The sequence below is a fragment of the Falco naumanni genome, chromosome 2 (genome assembly GCF_017639655.2).
Source record: "Falco naumanni isolate bFalNau1 chromosome 2, bFalNau1.pat, whole genome shotgun sequence".
Taxonomy (NCBI): Eukaryota; Metazoa; Chordata; class Aves; order Falconiformes; family Falconidae; genus Falco; species Falco naumanni.
The window spans coordinates 82,247,532-82,262,277 of NC_054055.1; the positions used below are offsets into that span (position 1 = coordinate 82,247,532).

Here is a 14,746-nt window from a genome sequence, read left to right on the forward strand (position 1 = left end):
CACACCTGTATATGTAATTTCTTAATTCCTCTATGTAGCTTAATTACTGATAAATACTTTTCTAAATCAAGAGTTCATTTGGTACCTGTGGAGAATGTTACAGACTCAGAAACTCTGCGGAGACCATGTTCTCTGAATACACTTCACAGAACAGAGATGCAGTGGATACAGGAAACGACAAGCTTTCCTTGAACAGTTACCCAGACTTTCCAAAAACATCATCTCTAAGGAAAGCGGTCAACTCCTCTCCTGTTACAATCTATTACTCGCCTATTTTATGGATGCTAGCACCAGACATCTAATATGAAGTAAGATACCTCTTGCAAATGCAGAGCTTCTTTTATACAATGCAGGAAAAATAGAAAAGTGAATTTTAATTCAAGCAAGAGGTAGTGATGCTAACAGGCTCCACCCATCCCCTCTGCCATCCTTATAAACCACATAAACAGTACTACTGATAGACAGGAAACTTTTAAAAAATCATGTTATAACACATTGGTTTTGAATAACCGTGTTTTACACAAGATGTTCTAATATCATCTCAGCCTTTTTCACCGTGTATGTGCAGTTAAGCATGTATGTGCAGCTAAGCATCTGTCTGTATCACTACCCACTCCCAATTCTTCAGCACTAAAGTAACATGTAATATTAATTAAACAAGAAATTTATGCAGTTTTGAGAAGAAAACAGTATTGTATCAAGCTGTATAACCCATCTGGTAAAACTGAATTGAATCGTTATGGTATCTTCCTACAGAACACCTCGTTACATCTACCAAGGTATGTCTTGGAAGAAAGGCATTTAAGCTCAAATGAAAAAAAACAACCAAAATCTCCAACTTCAAGTTAACACTCTCATATGCAAAACACCCTTACTTACACACTTTAATCCCTATGGATTTTTACTGTCATCATTCTTTGCAAACAACTGTGGGACTGATTGCTAGATACTGATTTTGAAATATCATATGGAAACAAAATACGGGGAATGATTATATGATGACAACCACGTAATGTCAAAAATAACTACAACATTCAGCTTCCATGAAATATGCACGTTGCTCCTACACGAAGAACAAAGTCACATAATTTGAAATTAAAGTAGTAACAAAAAGGTGTACAAGTATTCCTTTTTAAAGAAACTCTTCTGCAAAGGTAGGCAGCTGGGTGGTATGTAACTGCCTTTTTTGTTAATGATCATTTTCTTTATCCTGAAAGTAGTTAATTTAATAAATAGATTTTTAACAATAAAAAGTAATAGGCAAAATAGCATTTAACCTAATGTATGTTTTATTTGCATCTAGGTCATCAACTTCAGGAAACAGAAAAAGTGTGTTTACAAATAAGACTTCAAACAGTGACTTGCTTATCAAGCCTCCTTAGCACACCCATAAGTAAGCTGAAATTGTGTACCTGAGTGGAGTTAGATAGTTGGTTTTTCCACGGCTCCTCTGCGCTGCTGGTCAGGTTTGTGCGGTTATGAGGTAGAGAGAGTGCGTTTCGCTGCAGGTAAGGCACGTTTCCATTACTTCCACTTTCTGTTATGTGATTATTGCCTATCAAAATAGTGTCTGTACTACCCAGCGTTCTTGCTGTGCTGCAGGGAATGGGGCCTGCTGGAAAGGGTCCATTAGCCATAGGCTGCCCAGGGCAGGCGGGACGGATTCCACGCTGAGCGACATTAGGCACTCTGGTTAGAGCAACCTGTGGCTGCTGACCAGAGACAGAGTTTGTAGGCAGTGATGAATCAGCTGTTGGCCCGTTAGGAATTCCAGTAGATCGTACCTGTGCAACTCCTGTTTGTCTCATCTAATGGAAGATGAACAAAGCACAAGAACATCAGCTGCAGAATTTAAAAAGTAAAGATCGCACAAGTTTGTTTACTTCATTGCAATGGTCAATTCCAATTTTATACTGATTTTCAGATCTTCACAGTTGCTTTTGAGAAATAAGGTGACTCATGCTCACAAATGCACTGAGTGAATTTTAAGGTAAAACTATTAGCACACTTTTCTTCTAGGCCTTTATTTTGAGCGTTCACATTTTACTGCTGAAGTTGGACACTAAGAGAGAGACAAGTGAACAATGAGAAGATGTGAGATCTGCTGTAATATGGCTTACTACACCTAAGTATTTTTCAAGTAAGATTCCTTTTACATTTCCACTCACTTTAGTTTGAAAGTGTGGCTTGAAAATTTTTACATTTTCTGGTAGTCCTATAATAAAACACAGCTAAACCTATTATGTTTCAACCAGTAAACCACCACTACACTTAATACAAAAAAAGATAACCTTTTTTGGTGTAGTAAAGGCCCTCTGTACAACAGAAATTCTCCAGAACTCAAGAAACACAACAGACACCATTACTGAAAAAAAAGTTTTGCAGAAAAGAAAATATTTTTGTTCTCACCTGCTGGTGTTGCTGCATTAAGACAAACTGACTCTCCAGCTGTTCCAGCATAAGTTTCTGTGCTGGATTTAGATTATTCCGGTTTGCACGCAGCTGTTCCAAGTGCTGAAAAAACAGCAGTACAGTTCAGAATGATTAAATTGCATGTACTTTTTAGTAACTTCCTTGCATACAATACTAAAAATTATCCATGAAGACAAGACCTGTGAAGCTGAAAAAAATGATTGAGGTTTCTGTTGCAGACCAAAATATCTTTCCATACACTGTTCTGTAACCAACTAGTTACTAAAACTAAAGGGATTTTCTAAATTATTTGAGTGTATAAATATTACCACCACACTACAATTAAGTGTACTGGTACTATAAAAGAAAACTAGATTCAAGTATGATCATACATTAGGTATGTTTTAACACTTTTTCTGTACTGTGCTACTCTTTTATTAATACTGTTCAACATGGAAGTAAATTCAACCTGTAGTCACACATGAAAACTCCAGAAAATAGGAGAAAACAAACCCAGAAAACTATAGAACTAACTTACAGAAAGATCCTAAGTTACGATACTGAACTAATTTCCAACTAATAAATTTGAGTATCTATTACCACCAGAAATCTGATCTTTGTATTCATTTTAAAGTACTCAGTACACCATCATTCTACCAGCAAGTCTGCTGCTATGAAGTGGCATGACATAAATGTTGATATTGTGGAACACAAAAGCACCATCTCAGAAGGAAAGAGGGGTCTGCGGAGAAGAGTGCAAAAGTTCTGCTAAGCAAAAGGTGACATACAGACATTTTTCTTAATTGTTCTGCAATACTAAGTTTCTTCACATCACTAAATCCTTAAAGAAAAAACCACTAGCAAAAAAATCCAAACAACACCCCCACACACCCCAAACCCCAGACAAAAACCCACAAAAAAACCAGATCAAAGTTCACCAAAATCAAACATAAATCAGGTTTCCTTTAGTTCCTTCTCAGGTCTGCCTGTATTATTTTTTTACATCCTTCTCATCTCCTTTGCTTTGACTATGCTGTATTAGTAATACGTAAATGGAACTGACCTGTGAGTATGAAATAAAGTGTAGTTCATTCTGCTTTGAACAACTGTATTTGCAACACTATCAACTAAAAAAGAATAATATCTAACATTTTCTGAAAAAGTAGTTAAAGATTGCTCAAACTCCCTGGATTAACAGTAGCTTCCATTCTGAAGTCCCTCTGTAGTGAACTGCAATGAGTAGAACTAATCTATTTATCTATGTGATTGTGAGATAGAAACAGTCTGCATGGGAGTGCATGCACCAGGTACACAGAAGCACAAACCAGGGCTCTTCAGTTGTTAATTTGCTTTAAAAAAAAAAGAAGAAAAAAGTCTACACAGGGTAACATGAACCAGGACTGACCTAGCACACAGGTCAGCAGAGGCAAGTCTGCGCTTCTCTCCAGTGCTATGGGCGCAGAGGCTTGGCGGGCAGCTCTCTTCCTGCTGCCCACCACTTCAGTGAAACCAACACCCATCCCTCCTCCACCAGCAAGCTGCAGGCCCGGTGGCTAATGTGTGGCCACAGCCCTCTCTACCCTTCTCCCTTTTTTAAACACACATCAAATGGCTCAGCTATGTGCCATATCCATCCAGCCTCTGAGCTGCCACTTTTAAAAGGCTGACGTACAAAATGGGATGGCTTTATTCACTTTCATCTTGCAGAATATCTTTTTAGCCTTCCTATTCATATACACTGGAACCCTGTCAAGCTGTTGCCAGCAAATCCAGTACACCATACTTAAAGAAGCCTACTTGGATACTGCTTGGAGGAGGAAGCTGGATCTACATAAAGGTGAAACTAAAAAGGGGAAATAGTAGCAGGATATAAAATAAGCAGAGAGCATTATTTAATCAGAATGCATGAAGAAAGCAAGAATCAGAGTGATTAGGGAGGACTACAGGGGTGGGGGTGGGGGAAGAGGGAGGGAAGGGAGGAAAAAATTACGCAGCATAATAAAGCCAATATTGTTCAGACAGAGAAACAGCTGAAGAATGCTATCAGAGTTGAGGGAACACTGCTCAGTCAGAAAGCCTTCTGTCTCTGCACTGTGCCTCCCTTCTACTTTTCCTTGCATCCAAAGCAGTATCTGTGATAACATGGGTAAGAGTTTCCAGCTAGGCCTGATTTTCAAAACAAGGAATTCCTGCTGAAGCTCACTGCAAGCCCTAATGAACTGAAGAGACAACAAAACATCGTAACAAAAATGGCCTGAAAGAAGACTTGCAACAAGATTTCAAAAATAAAATCTAGCATTTCATATAAATGTATTAGATAACACAAAATACAGAAGAGCAGTACCAGATTTCATTTGAGTAACTACATTTTGTAGAATTTATGTGTTTGTTTACGCAACTTGATACAAGAAGCTACCTCAGAGGAAAGCAAGTATTACAGTACTTCAGTATCTCCCACATTAGAGCAAATAGCAAAACTCACTTGGCACAAAAGTCTGGCAATTTGCATATGTATCTTTAGAGCACCACAAGAAAAAAGAATTACGGTATGTTCTTACTTTATAAATCACAGAATTCACACAATGAAAGTGTTCAGTTTCTGCTAGAGATCATTAATTTTACTACAGAACTAATCTCACACAGAGTAGCCACAAATATTAGCACAACTTCAATTACAACTGTGGGAATTGTTTGGAAAGAACTTCATACTGAATTTCAGAAATGTGAAACCGAAAAATGTTCCAGATTAATTTACTTAACAGGAAGAAAGAAACAAAAAAATACATCAAAGCTTCTGAAGATCTTCAACATACATACCTGTAATTTCTGTGGTGTCAAGCACCAAGAATGAATTTGTTGCTGTAAAGGAGGATGTGACACTGTATGGCCACTGCTCCAAACATCTGAAGTATTCTGAGAGAAAACATGACATTAAAATGGTCATCAAAGGGTCAACATAATTTTTTTTACTATCTAGATTTTATCTTGCTTATGAAAGAACTAGTCATTGTTTCAAGAATAACATAATCAACGAACATACTAAACCATGCCAAGTCTCATTCTATCATTCCCATACAGTATCAGAGTAGTCAGACTAAAACATTAAGTATCTAGTATCATAAAGAGAAACAATCAAATAAAATTACGCAATTAAATGTACACTACTTTTAAAACTGAATACTTTATCTACTGTAACACTATTACATGATGATGAAACACTTGAACTCTAAATATAAGCAAAGGCAATAGACAGGATGACATGATCGTCTCCCTCTCTGTCAGACTATGACCGTACTTTTTCACTTACACAACTATGACTGTAGTATAGTGCCACCGATACGCACTGCCCTTACGCACTCCCTGTCTGAACTGCAACCTGATTAAACAAATCCCTGAAAAATGTTTTTTTCAAATTCCTAAAAACATTCCCCACCTTGATGCCAAAGGATTAAAATTTACAGCACAAATTCTGTGCATGCTGCATTGTTTTAATGCATATTTCCATATAATTTTGGTAGGGGGCTCTTTAGTTCATCAGAATATATACCTTTGTTGGACTAGATGTTCTTTTCCTCTTGGCAGGACTGGTCAGGTCATCTACTTGGCTAGAAGGAATCATGTGTAGTGGCAAGGATTGCTGTGAAATTGGTGTTTGAGTGAGGCCTAGTACAGGTTCAGTATTTGGATGATGAGGTTTACAAGCCTAAGAATCACAGAAGGAAGACAAAAATATGGTTCTATATATTCTTAATTCTTTCTTTTAAATTATATATTTTAACAGCCCATATATATTAAAAGGGCCGAGTAGATATTCTGAAGCTGATCTCAATAACTGAAAAATCAGTTTCCATATGGTCATCAATGGAGGAATGTGTACCTTTCACGGGATTATTAAACCACTGCAGCATTTCTATTTAAGATGAAATCTTTTAAAATCATGAAAAGCCACAAAGGTTCTAAATTGGTACCCCCATATTTCTCCCATATTATAGGGAGCTTCTTGATCTAATATCCCTTTGCAAACAAATCAAAGGCTTTTTATTAATAAAAGCCAGTCCTGTGCTCAATAAAATAAGCTTGACCACTACCGATTGTAAAGAACCCTTAAAGCTGGGCACCTGCAGAACATAACCCAACTTCTCACCTGCTGTGCTGTGTTCATGGCACCCTGCCTGGAGGTAAGCTCTGCGGGGATTGGTAGGCTCCATGCCTCCTCAATACTAGGAAGTAATTTAGTTTTATTCTGTAGACTACCTTGTGGAAGGTTACACAACTGAGCCTAGGAAAAATTATGTAAAAAGCAAATTTAACACAAGCCTACTTTAGTAAGAGCAAGTCCATGAAATCTTCCTAAATGCTGTAGCTAATTATATCTTAAAGAGAGGATAGATTTAAAATTTCGGGTTTTAGAAAGGTGCTAGGTATAAAGAGGGTAACCAGAATATAAACCTTTGTGAGAATCAGAACAAAGATGAGCTCTGGATTCAGAGGTCTCATAATTCCTTTTTTCTGAAATTGCAAACAAGAGTGAAAGATAGTGTGTGTGTAAATCTCTCTCTATGTTATGAGAACTTAAAAATGCAGACAATACAAAGAAAAAAGCAAAGTGATGTAAAACAGTATGCTTTGATTAAATGTGCAAAATAGTGTTTATAAGGAATTAAGTTCCACTTAAAAATGAAGAAATAAAATATTACAGGCTATGATATGCTTACAATACACATGAAAACAGGTTATACACACCACGAACAACTGCAGGTTAAACTTGTGTGTTACTTCTCCCCTCCCCTCTGCTGTGTATTTGGAAGACTATTTCCCGCTTCTTAAAATGTTAGTTTTACCTGTAAATACTTTATCCGTGCTGCAAGTGCAGAGGTATTACTACAGTTTTTGCTCCTAGTTGCATTTAAGTAGCATTTAATGGCATCCTGAGGCTGGTTGCAGGACTCATAGAGTGTGCCTAGGTCCATCCAGGCTGCAGCATGGCCATGGTCCAATTGTACAGCACAGATATAGGCCTGTAAAGCATCCATAGGCTGATTTTGCTGTTGATACAGCACACTGAATAGAAAGATTAGTGAAGTTGAGAATTAATAACAGAGTCAAAATACAAACAAGTCAAATATACACATCCCCCTCAAAACCCTTAATAAATGTTGCCATTATATAAGCCACAGCAATAAGCATAAACAACACAAAATCCTAACATGCAAAGCTCATATGCATAGCATAATCAGTATTTAAAAAAAAATACAAATGTATTATTTAAACTTCAAATCAGACAAGTCTGGCAACACGAAGGTATAAATAAAAGAGCTTTATAGTCCCCCTTGAGAGCACAAAAGAATTAAAAAGTTGACAGTCTTTATTTATATATATTAGCATTGAATTATATCACTGTATTACCCTGTATCATTCTTACCCTATAGAACACCATGTATCTGCACTTGCTTCTGATTTATCAATAGATTGCCTATAAGATATAAAGGCATCCTGAACTTTCCCAATACTTGAATAGCACCTGGGAGAAGAAAAAAAGAACTTTGGTAATATTTATAGAAGGTAATCATTGAGGATGGCTTACCGAGACAGATCTGATAAATGATGTCATGCAAATACATACTCATCTAGATGAATCCAAAACATTTGCTGTTTCTGAATGCCAGGCATAAGCAGACTCCAACATCTTAATCAACATGTACTATTGATTATTTATTTGAAAAGTACACTAAAACTGCTTAAACACTAGCCTACTGCATTTGTAAGGAAAAGTCATACCATTTTTTAAAGACTTACATTTCTATCATTTGTGATAACTTATCAGTCAATAACAACAGTATTTATCTACAGATAGCATTATAAAGAATTAAGTTACCGATTTAATGAAACAAATGGTTATGAAACTTCATGTTCTACGAGAAGTGTTTCAGAATTATTAAGAGATATTAACCAACTCAATCAGTATGTTTCCTGATTGCCTGGGAAACTTAGGTGCATTTATCCCATCTCAATCAGATTTCAGTAAAGAACAACAAACCAGTTAGTTTTACTGCATATACAGAGCATAAAATTCTGTAAAATAATCTTGATGTTCTCGATTTTTTCATAATTTCTTACTTGAATATTTTTCACATACAAAGGCAAAGGTATTCTGGCGTTATAAGCAAAAACATCAGAACTCCACAGAGAACTACAATTATACCACAGAGAGTAATACCTACCTTTTAAAATTAAAAGCTTCAAATAAATACAATATTTATATATATATATATATATACACACACACACAACTAGTTTAATCTACAATAGCTCTGCTTCTTATATTATTTGTAATATATTTCCCTGTTGGAAAAAGAACTGACAACTTTCAAAACACAAATAACAACAGAAGATTTATTCCAGTAAAAAATAAAACCCAAACAAAACAGTACAGAGATTTGTCAAACATGCTATACTCTTTCATGTATTCTTGAGGCACACTAGGAAAGGACTACAGTAAAATCTAGCAGTACTTTGCCTAAAACCATCCATTAAGACTGAATAAAATATTCCAGAAGATCATTTTAATCACAATCTAACCCAGGTTGCAAGACATGTTTCATTCTGTCGGCTTATCAGATACATGAAGACTCTGACTAGGATGGCACTAACATAAAGCACCCAACAAAACGTCAAACAGAGTGATGGATTGCTTTTCATTGGGGAAGGTGAGGGATGGTGGCATATTTTTGAAAGGTAGCTTTAAAACAACTTGCTATCCAGTTTGGACAACCAGCAGAGGAAAGAGTAACACAAGATGGAAAAAGAGGAAGAGTGAATGCACAACCACGTAACTCTGTTCTCCTCTTCTGCCAGCATATGGACTGGAGGAATCGGGCACAGAAACGTTTTTGCTCTAGTCCTCCCTGCAGAATAGAAGAGATGCTTCCACTAGATTTCTTCCCCCCATTTCCTGCATTTTACCCCCTTGTTTGTACGGTCCTAAGTTGAACTCCAACCACATGAAAGCAGTGGCACAGCAGGAGTAGAAGCATAGCTGGCAGCGCACACATACTTCATGGAGCCCTGGCTCTGTCCTGCTGCTGTGTAAGAACTCCACTAGCTCAAGGCACGTGGAACAGGACTACTGAAGAAAAAGCAGGATTTCAGCTCAGTGGGTGGTAAGATGAACCAGATGACCCCTGGCTCATTTTCCCTTTTCCCTCCACACCTGCTCTATCTAGCCCTCTGCCCTTAGCACTCAATGCTGCTGGCTCCTCCCTCAGCCTGCAGACAGCTGGTCCAAGAGCAGTATCTTACAAGAACAGCTGAAGGAATATAATGAGGGTAACAAAACCAAAAGTAGGTTCCAGTTGTATGTGACCAGAACCTCCAAGAAAGTTAGCTGGAAGATACTGAAGTTAGGATATTAATTTTATTTCTGCATAATTCCTTTCTAATGTATTTCTCAACAGAATTGACTTGTTCACCTATGGACTTGAATTATCCTCAAAGCTTTCTCCAAAACCTGATTAATTCAAGAGTTACTCCTGGTTTGTGTAAGGTGCTCTGTTTTCTTAAAAAGGAGACCAAGAAAAGTCAAATTGCTTATCTTGGAATGAGGTAATTGTCAAGTAAAAAAATACTGTCTGCTTGTACAAAATTCATACAACACTTAGACAGATATTAGAATGGATCAATCTGAGTTATCTTGGCCTAATATTTAGTTGCAATATATGCTGTTTATAAATTGATGTATCCAGGGAAAATATTTGCATTTCAGTGCAAAAGCTAACTAAGATTAGAAGGGAGACTTTGAGAAAATAAAGAGATCAAGAATTGTGACAAAGGTATGAAGAAAAGCAACAACATTTACAGAACATTTACCACAAAAGAGAGAAAATAGAAGATGTGGTAGCAGGAGAACCACAGGTAAAACCATGTAGGGCAGACTCAGATTACTGTAAATGTGTAGCTGGAAAAATAACTATCAAAGAAAAAGCAGGACCACTTGGGTAACAGACTTCATTTCAACTTGTAATCTATATTCATCCCAAATATGTTAGCACCTTGTCTTTTTATACACTTTCCAGAAAACTAGACTTCAGTAGATACATACATCGTTTCCCTTTGTTTTTCCTCTGAAAGTATTAAGAAGAAAACCAACATGAGACATTCACAATAATGCATATCCTCAAAAAACACAGACAGTGTAACTACATTTGTAAAAAGTCATTTCTCACCTTCCAAGGAAATACCAGGATTGACCAGAATTTGGATCTGCCTCTAGAGATTTCTGGAGATACTGTATAGCATAACTTTCCTTGGTTGCCTTGTCTCCAAGCTGATCCACGGTGTGATGCATCCAGCCTACAAAAAGAATCCATAAATGGCAGAAATGAAATTCCCTAAGACCACTTAACACCACTTTGGCACAGCAGCATATTCATAGCATTAGTTCCTCTTTAAAAACAGGTGTATCAAACAATATTATCACTTACACATAACATTATGAATGAAACTTCTAAAACTTTTAAAGTTCTATACTAAAATTACAGGACAAAAGGACTCCAGTCAAAATTACTTTCAGGTACTTTTAAAGCTTTTTTTAGTTTAAACAATTTTCTGTGAGGTTAGAAGCACAATTATGAACTGCTCAATCTTCTACTATAAGAAGTTAATCTGAAAGTGTTAACACTATCCTCCTCTTAACAGATATCTTCCCTGTCACTGTGAAAAATGCCATCACTCACTCTCCCTGTCACACACGTCAATTATATATATATTATATTCAGTTTACTCCTTTTCTTCTGAATCCTTGTATTTATCCCCTATCTACATTTGGAGAATTCCCAACAAAACACAGGTAAGATTTTTTGTGTCTCCACTTAAATCTTTCTTACATTGTCATTTCATCTTCATCACAACATCCTTTCCATTCACCTTGACAAATGCAATCACCTCTCATCTACATAACAAATTCTGCTGAAAAGATAATTTTATTTCCTCATCTAACCACACATTATAGTCTTTCAAATGCCTTCTTCCTTTGTTAGACAAGTTATTCATTCCCACTCTAAAGGCCTCCCGCACAAACCATGCTCCCGTATCATCTTCTACACGCTATTACAACACAGCTCTGCTCAAACACTGATGCAAGGCTTGATTCCATTTCAAATAAAGCACCTTCATCAACTTCTCAAGCTGCTCATGTGGCTCTATGCTTAAGAATGAATTCCTTTAAGCAGCCACAAAATCATCTCACTCCCATCTGTATGAGTACAGGGAAATCCACTGTAGCAGGCAGCAGGCTTGCTGAAACCACTACATACCACACTGGTCTGCAATGTCTTGCTGTTTGCTTAAGCTCCATTTATTTGTCTTAACAATCCACTCCTTTTCAGCCAACATTTGCAAAACGTAAGATGTGACAACGGATTGTCCCTATGATTTTATAGTGTCCTGCCCACAAATGGTCCTCTGTGGAACATTATGATACCAATTTCATAAAATATCCTAAGTTTGTATAAAGTTTTAGTTACCTACAGACTTGTACACACACCTCTGCTGTATGTTCATTTAAAACCTCCACCAGCTAAACCAGCACTTATCAGTTGTGATACAGTCTAACTACACGAACAGGTAACACCACCCAAAAGATCCAGATCAGTTTCAGATCTCACCTGAAATGCTAGAGAAAGTAGCTTTTATTCCATGGGCTTATACTCTGTTAATAGTCACAGTGGCACTTTTGCAAGTGGAAGGCAAACTTCCATGCTTTAAAACAAGCAATCTAAAAGAAAATCCTTTCTATTGAACAACATTCGCCTGAGGTATTTTAAGAAGTATCACTTGGAAACTGTGGTCAGAAGCAGAAGTTTGAGTATTTCATGGACTGCAAGAAATGTCAGGCTAGGAGCCATGTGGTTACAGTGCTAAATACCTAAATAAATAAATAAACGAGTACTACTTTATCTTGTCTGAAGATGGATCAAGCCAAAACTCTACCCATGAGAAAAAGAAGAAAAGGAAAAAAAAAAGGAAAAAAAACCCAGTATATTTTGCAGACACATACTACGTACACAACTTTATCTCATGGACTTCATAAACAAGCTATGATTTTGATTCATATCCCAAGGTACTGAAGTTCTTAGACATAAGAAAACATTCATGCTTTAAGAAAAAAGGCTTATGTGAGGGTGGGTTGTCTGAATGCACATGCCTAACTGCACGTTAAAGATAAATGTGTCAGGTGCAGTGCCAGGCAAAGGCTGAGATAAAGGTAACAGCTCAGGGATTATAAACAAGGGTGAAAAAAAGGACATTAAACAATTTTCCTGAATCTTTGGAAATGTGTAGTGATGCCTATTTTCTGTTTCATAAGAATTTTACTGGATTGAAAGATAACATGTTGTGTCTTCAGGAGATCTTTACTGACGTTCACTGATAAAAAGAATCTGTGTCTAGGAGACAGAAATAAGAACTAGCAATCCCCATCTGGCTTCACTGCTGAAACAAGGGTTGCTGCCCAATTTTATCTTCCTGCACAGGGAGGTGAAAAAGGCAGAAGGCAACAGAGAGGGTGAGGGAGAACAAAGAGAAGTTTTCTAATAGAACAGCTAGCACAGGTCAAGGAAACCGGATGTCTCTTCTCATGCATAAAATGAGGAACGTGCAGAAAGAAGGTGATGGAAAAGCCCTAGTAAGCTGTGCCATTTCCCATTTGCAGATCCTACCTCAAATTCTCAATTAGCATATTGACTCCTCTTCCGCTCCTGGGACTTTTTTAACATAATAAACAAAACCACACATATTGTCTATACTTCACAAATGTTCCACACCCTTTTCCAGGTCTTTACAATCTAATTTGTATCAAACCCATGTTGCCTCAGCAAGAGGATATGCTAGCCTAGCTCATGCTGCTGCAGGGTTTTTCTATGTTTATCAATCATTCTCATGCCAAACTAGTGGCAATTGCTTTTCCCCCCGTAAACATCACCACCTCAGTGTCAGAAGAGATGAGCCTCTTCCCCATTTTAGCATCACCTGACATCTCATCCAATTACATAGACACCACCTAGGAATACCCCTAAGCAGAAAATCACTGGGAGAGTGCTTTGGGAACCTCTAAGCAGATGCTTAACGTTGTTCTTGCACTCTTCCTTATGCAACTGCTGAGTATGGGAGAAAGAATACCAGGACAGATTTGATCTTCAGCCTCATTCATTTAGTGTAATTTTAGGCAAAGCCGTGAAAAGAATCGCTGTCTGGAAAGCAAATAGGCACAAAAGAAAGAAACAAATTGCTCTTACTCAACTGTACAGATCTTACTGTTATATCTACCTTGAGCATGCTTCAGCTCAAATGGGTATGTATTTATCTGAGAATCGGGTGGTTCTCCTCTACAGTAATCTGCTTTGGAAACCAGCAACAAGAGCAAGGATTTATATTTTGATTGGGTTTTGCCAGTAGCATTCTGGCAGATGGCAGGTATTTTCTATTTTTTTTTCTAAGCAGCAAGTGCACCACCCAGACTGTGCTTCCTGAGGAGCTGTCTTTATTACCAAACTGCTAGAATCTGAATCTGTGATATCATACTCTGATAAATACCACTGTTAGTGCAAAAGCAAAAGAAATGGTATTATTCCTTGAATGTTCTGGTTAAGACCACTCTATCCCTTCCTCCACATAGAAGCTACCCACACTCCAAAACTAGGTGACCTATGCTGATTGAATAAAGGGAGTTAATCCAGTTTTCAGACAGCAGACAGTTCTCGAAGTCATTGCTCTTATTGCTAGCACAGAGACCTGTGGCAGGATTTTGTGAACACAATCATGCGCCTTTGCTTCTATTGTGGAAATATACATCAAACAGAGTTGAAATAGCATTGGTCAGCTATTTTGGGAAGCCTGTCTTACATTGACCATATGTATAGCCTTTCTGGATGAAATTCCTGATTATTTATACTAGGTGGTATAATACCAAGTTTAAAAAAATATTTCAAAGGGGATATTGAAATATAAGCAACACTGTTAACGTGACAGCAAAAAGATCAGCACCTAGAGTCCTTCAGTGAACCCCTCCAGCAGTTTAATTTGTGATTTCATACAGAAGACTCAAAGCTAAACAAATTAGCCCACTCCAAATCCATACACAACCTACACTGGAGAAAAAAAAAAAAAAAGGCACGCACTGTGGCCATAACTTGGTGCCACTTACTAATTTGAATTAAGTGACCTCTATGTAAAGTGGAAAAAAAGGAATGGGCATAAGCAGGCTAAATCAATATTTAGAATAATAAATTAGATGAAGAACATGGAGAAAGTGAATGAAGAACTTTTGCACTGGGTTGAA

General features: G+C 37.2%; 1 protein-coding gene across 21 annotated transcripts in view; it reads right to left on the reverse strand.

The window, feature by feature from the left end:
• The window catches only part of KDM6A (lysine demethylase 6A), a 162,955-nt gene that overhangs the window by 41,735 nt on the left and 106,474 nt on the right, over window positions 1–14,746 (reverse strand). For 10 of the 21 annotated variants that reach the window (XR_005826587.1, XM_040585252.1, XM_040585248.1 and 7 more), the window contains 8 exons: window positions 10,635–10,761; window positions 7,835–7,933; window positions 7,254–7,473; window positions 6,557–6,691; window positions 5,960–6,115; window positions 5,230–5,325; window positions 2,410–2,514; window positions 1,413–1,808 (listed from right to left, as the gene is read on the reverse strand). Coding sequence is in view for 20 of the 21 variants with exons in the window: in XM_040585252.1 (XP_040441186.1) it covers window positions 1,413–1,808; window positions 2,410–2,514; window positions 5,230–5,325; window positions 5,960–6,115; window positions 6,557–6,691; window positions 7,254–7,473; window positions 7,835–7,933; window positions 10,635–10,761 (1,334 nt within the window). In the remaining variant the exon portion in view is untranslated. The remainder of the gene's footprint in view (window positions 1–1,412; window positions 1,809–2,409; window positions 2,515–5,229; window positions 5,326–5,959; window positions 6,116–6,556; window positions 6,692–7,253; window positions 7,474–7,834; window positions 7,934–10,634; window positions 10,762–14,746) is intronic. The other 11 variants (XM_040585256.1, XM_040585253.1, XM_040585250.1 and 8 more) reach the window with 3 other exon arrangements.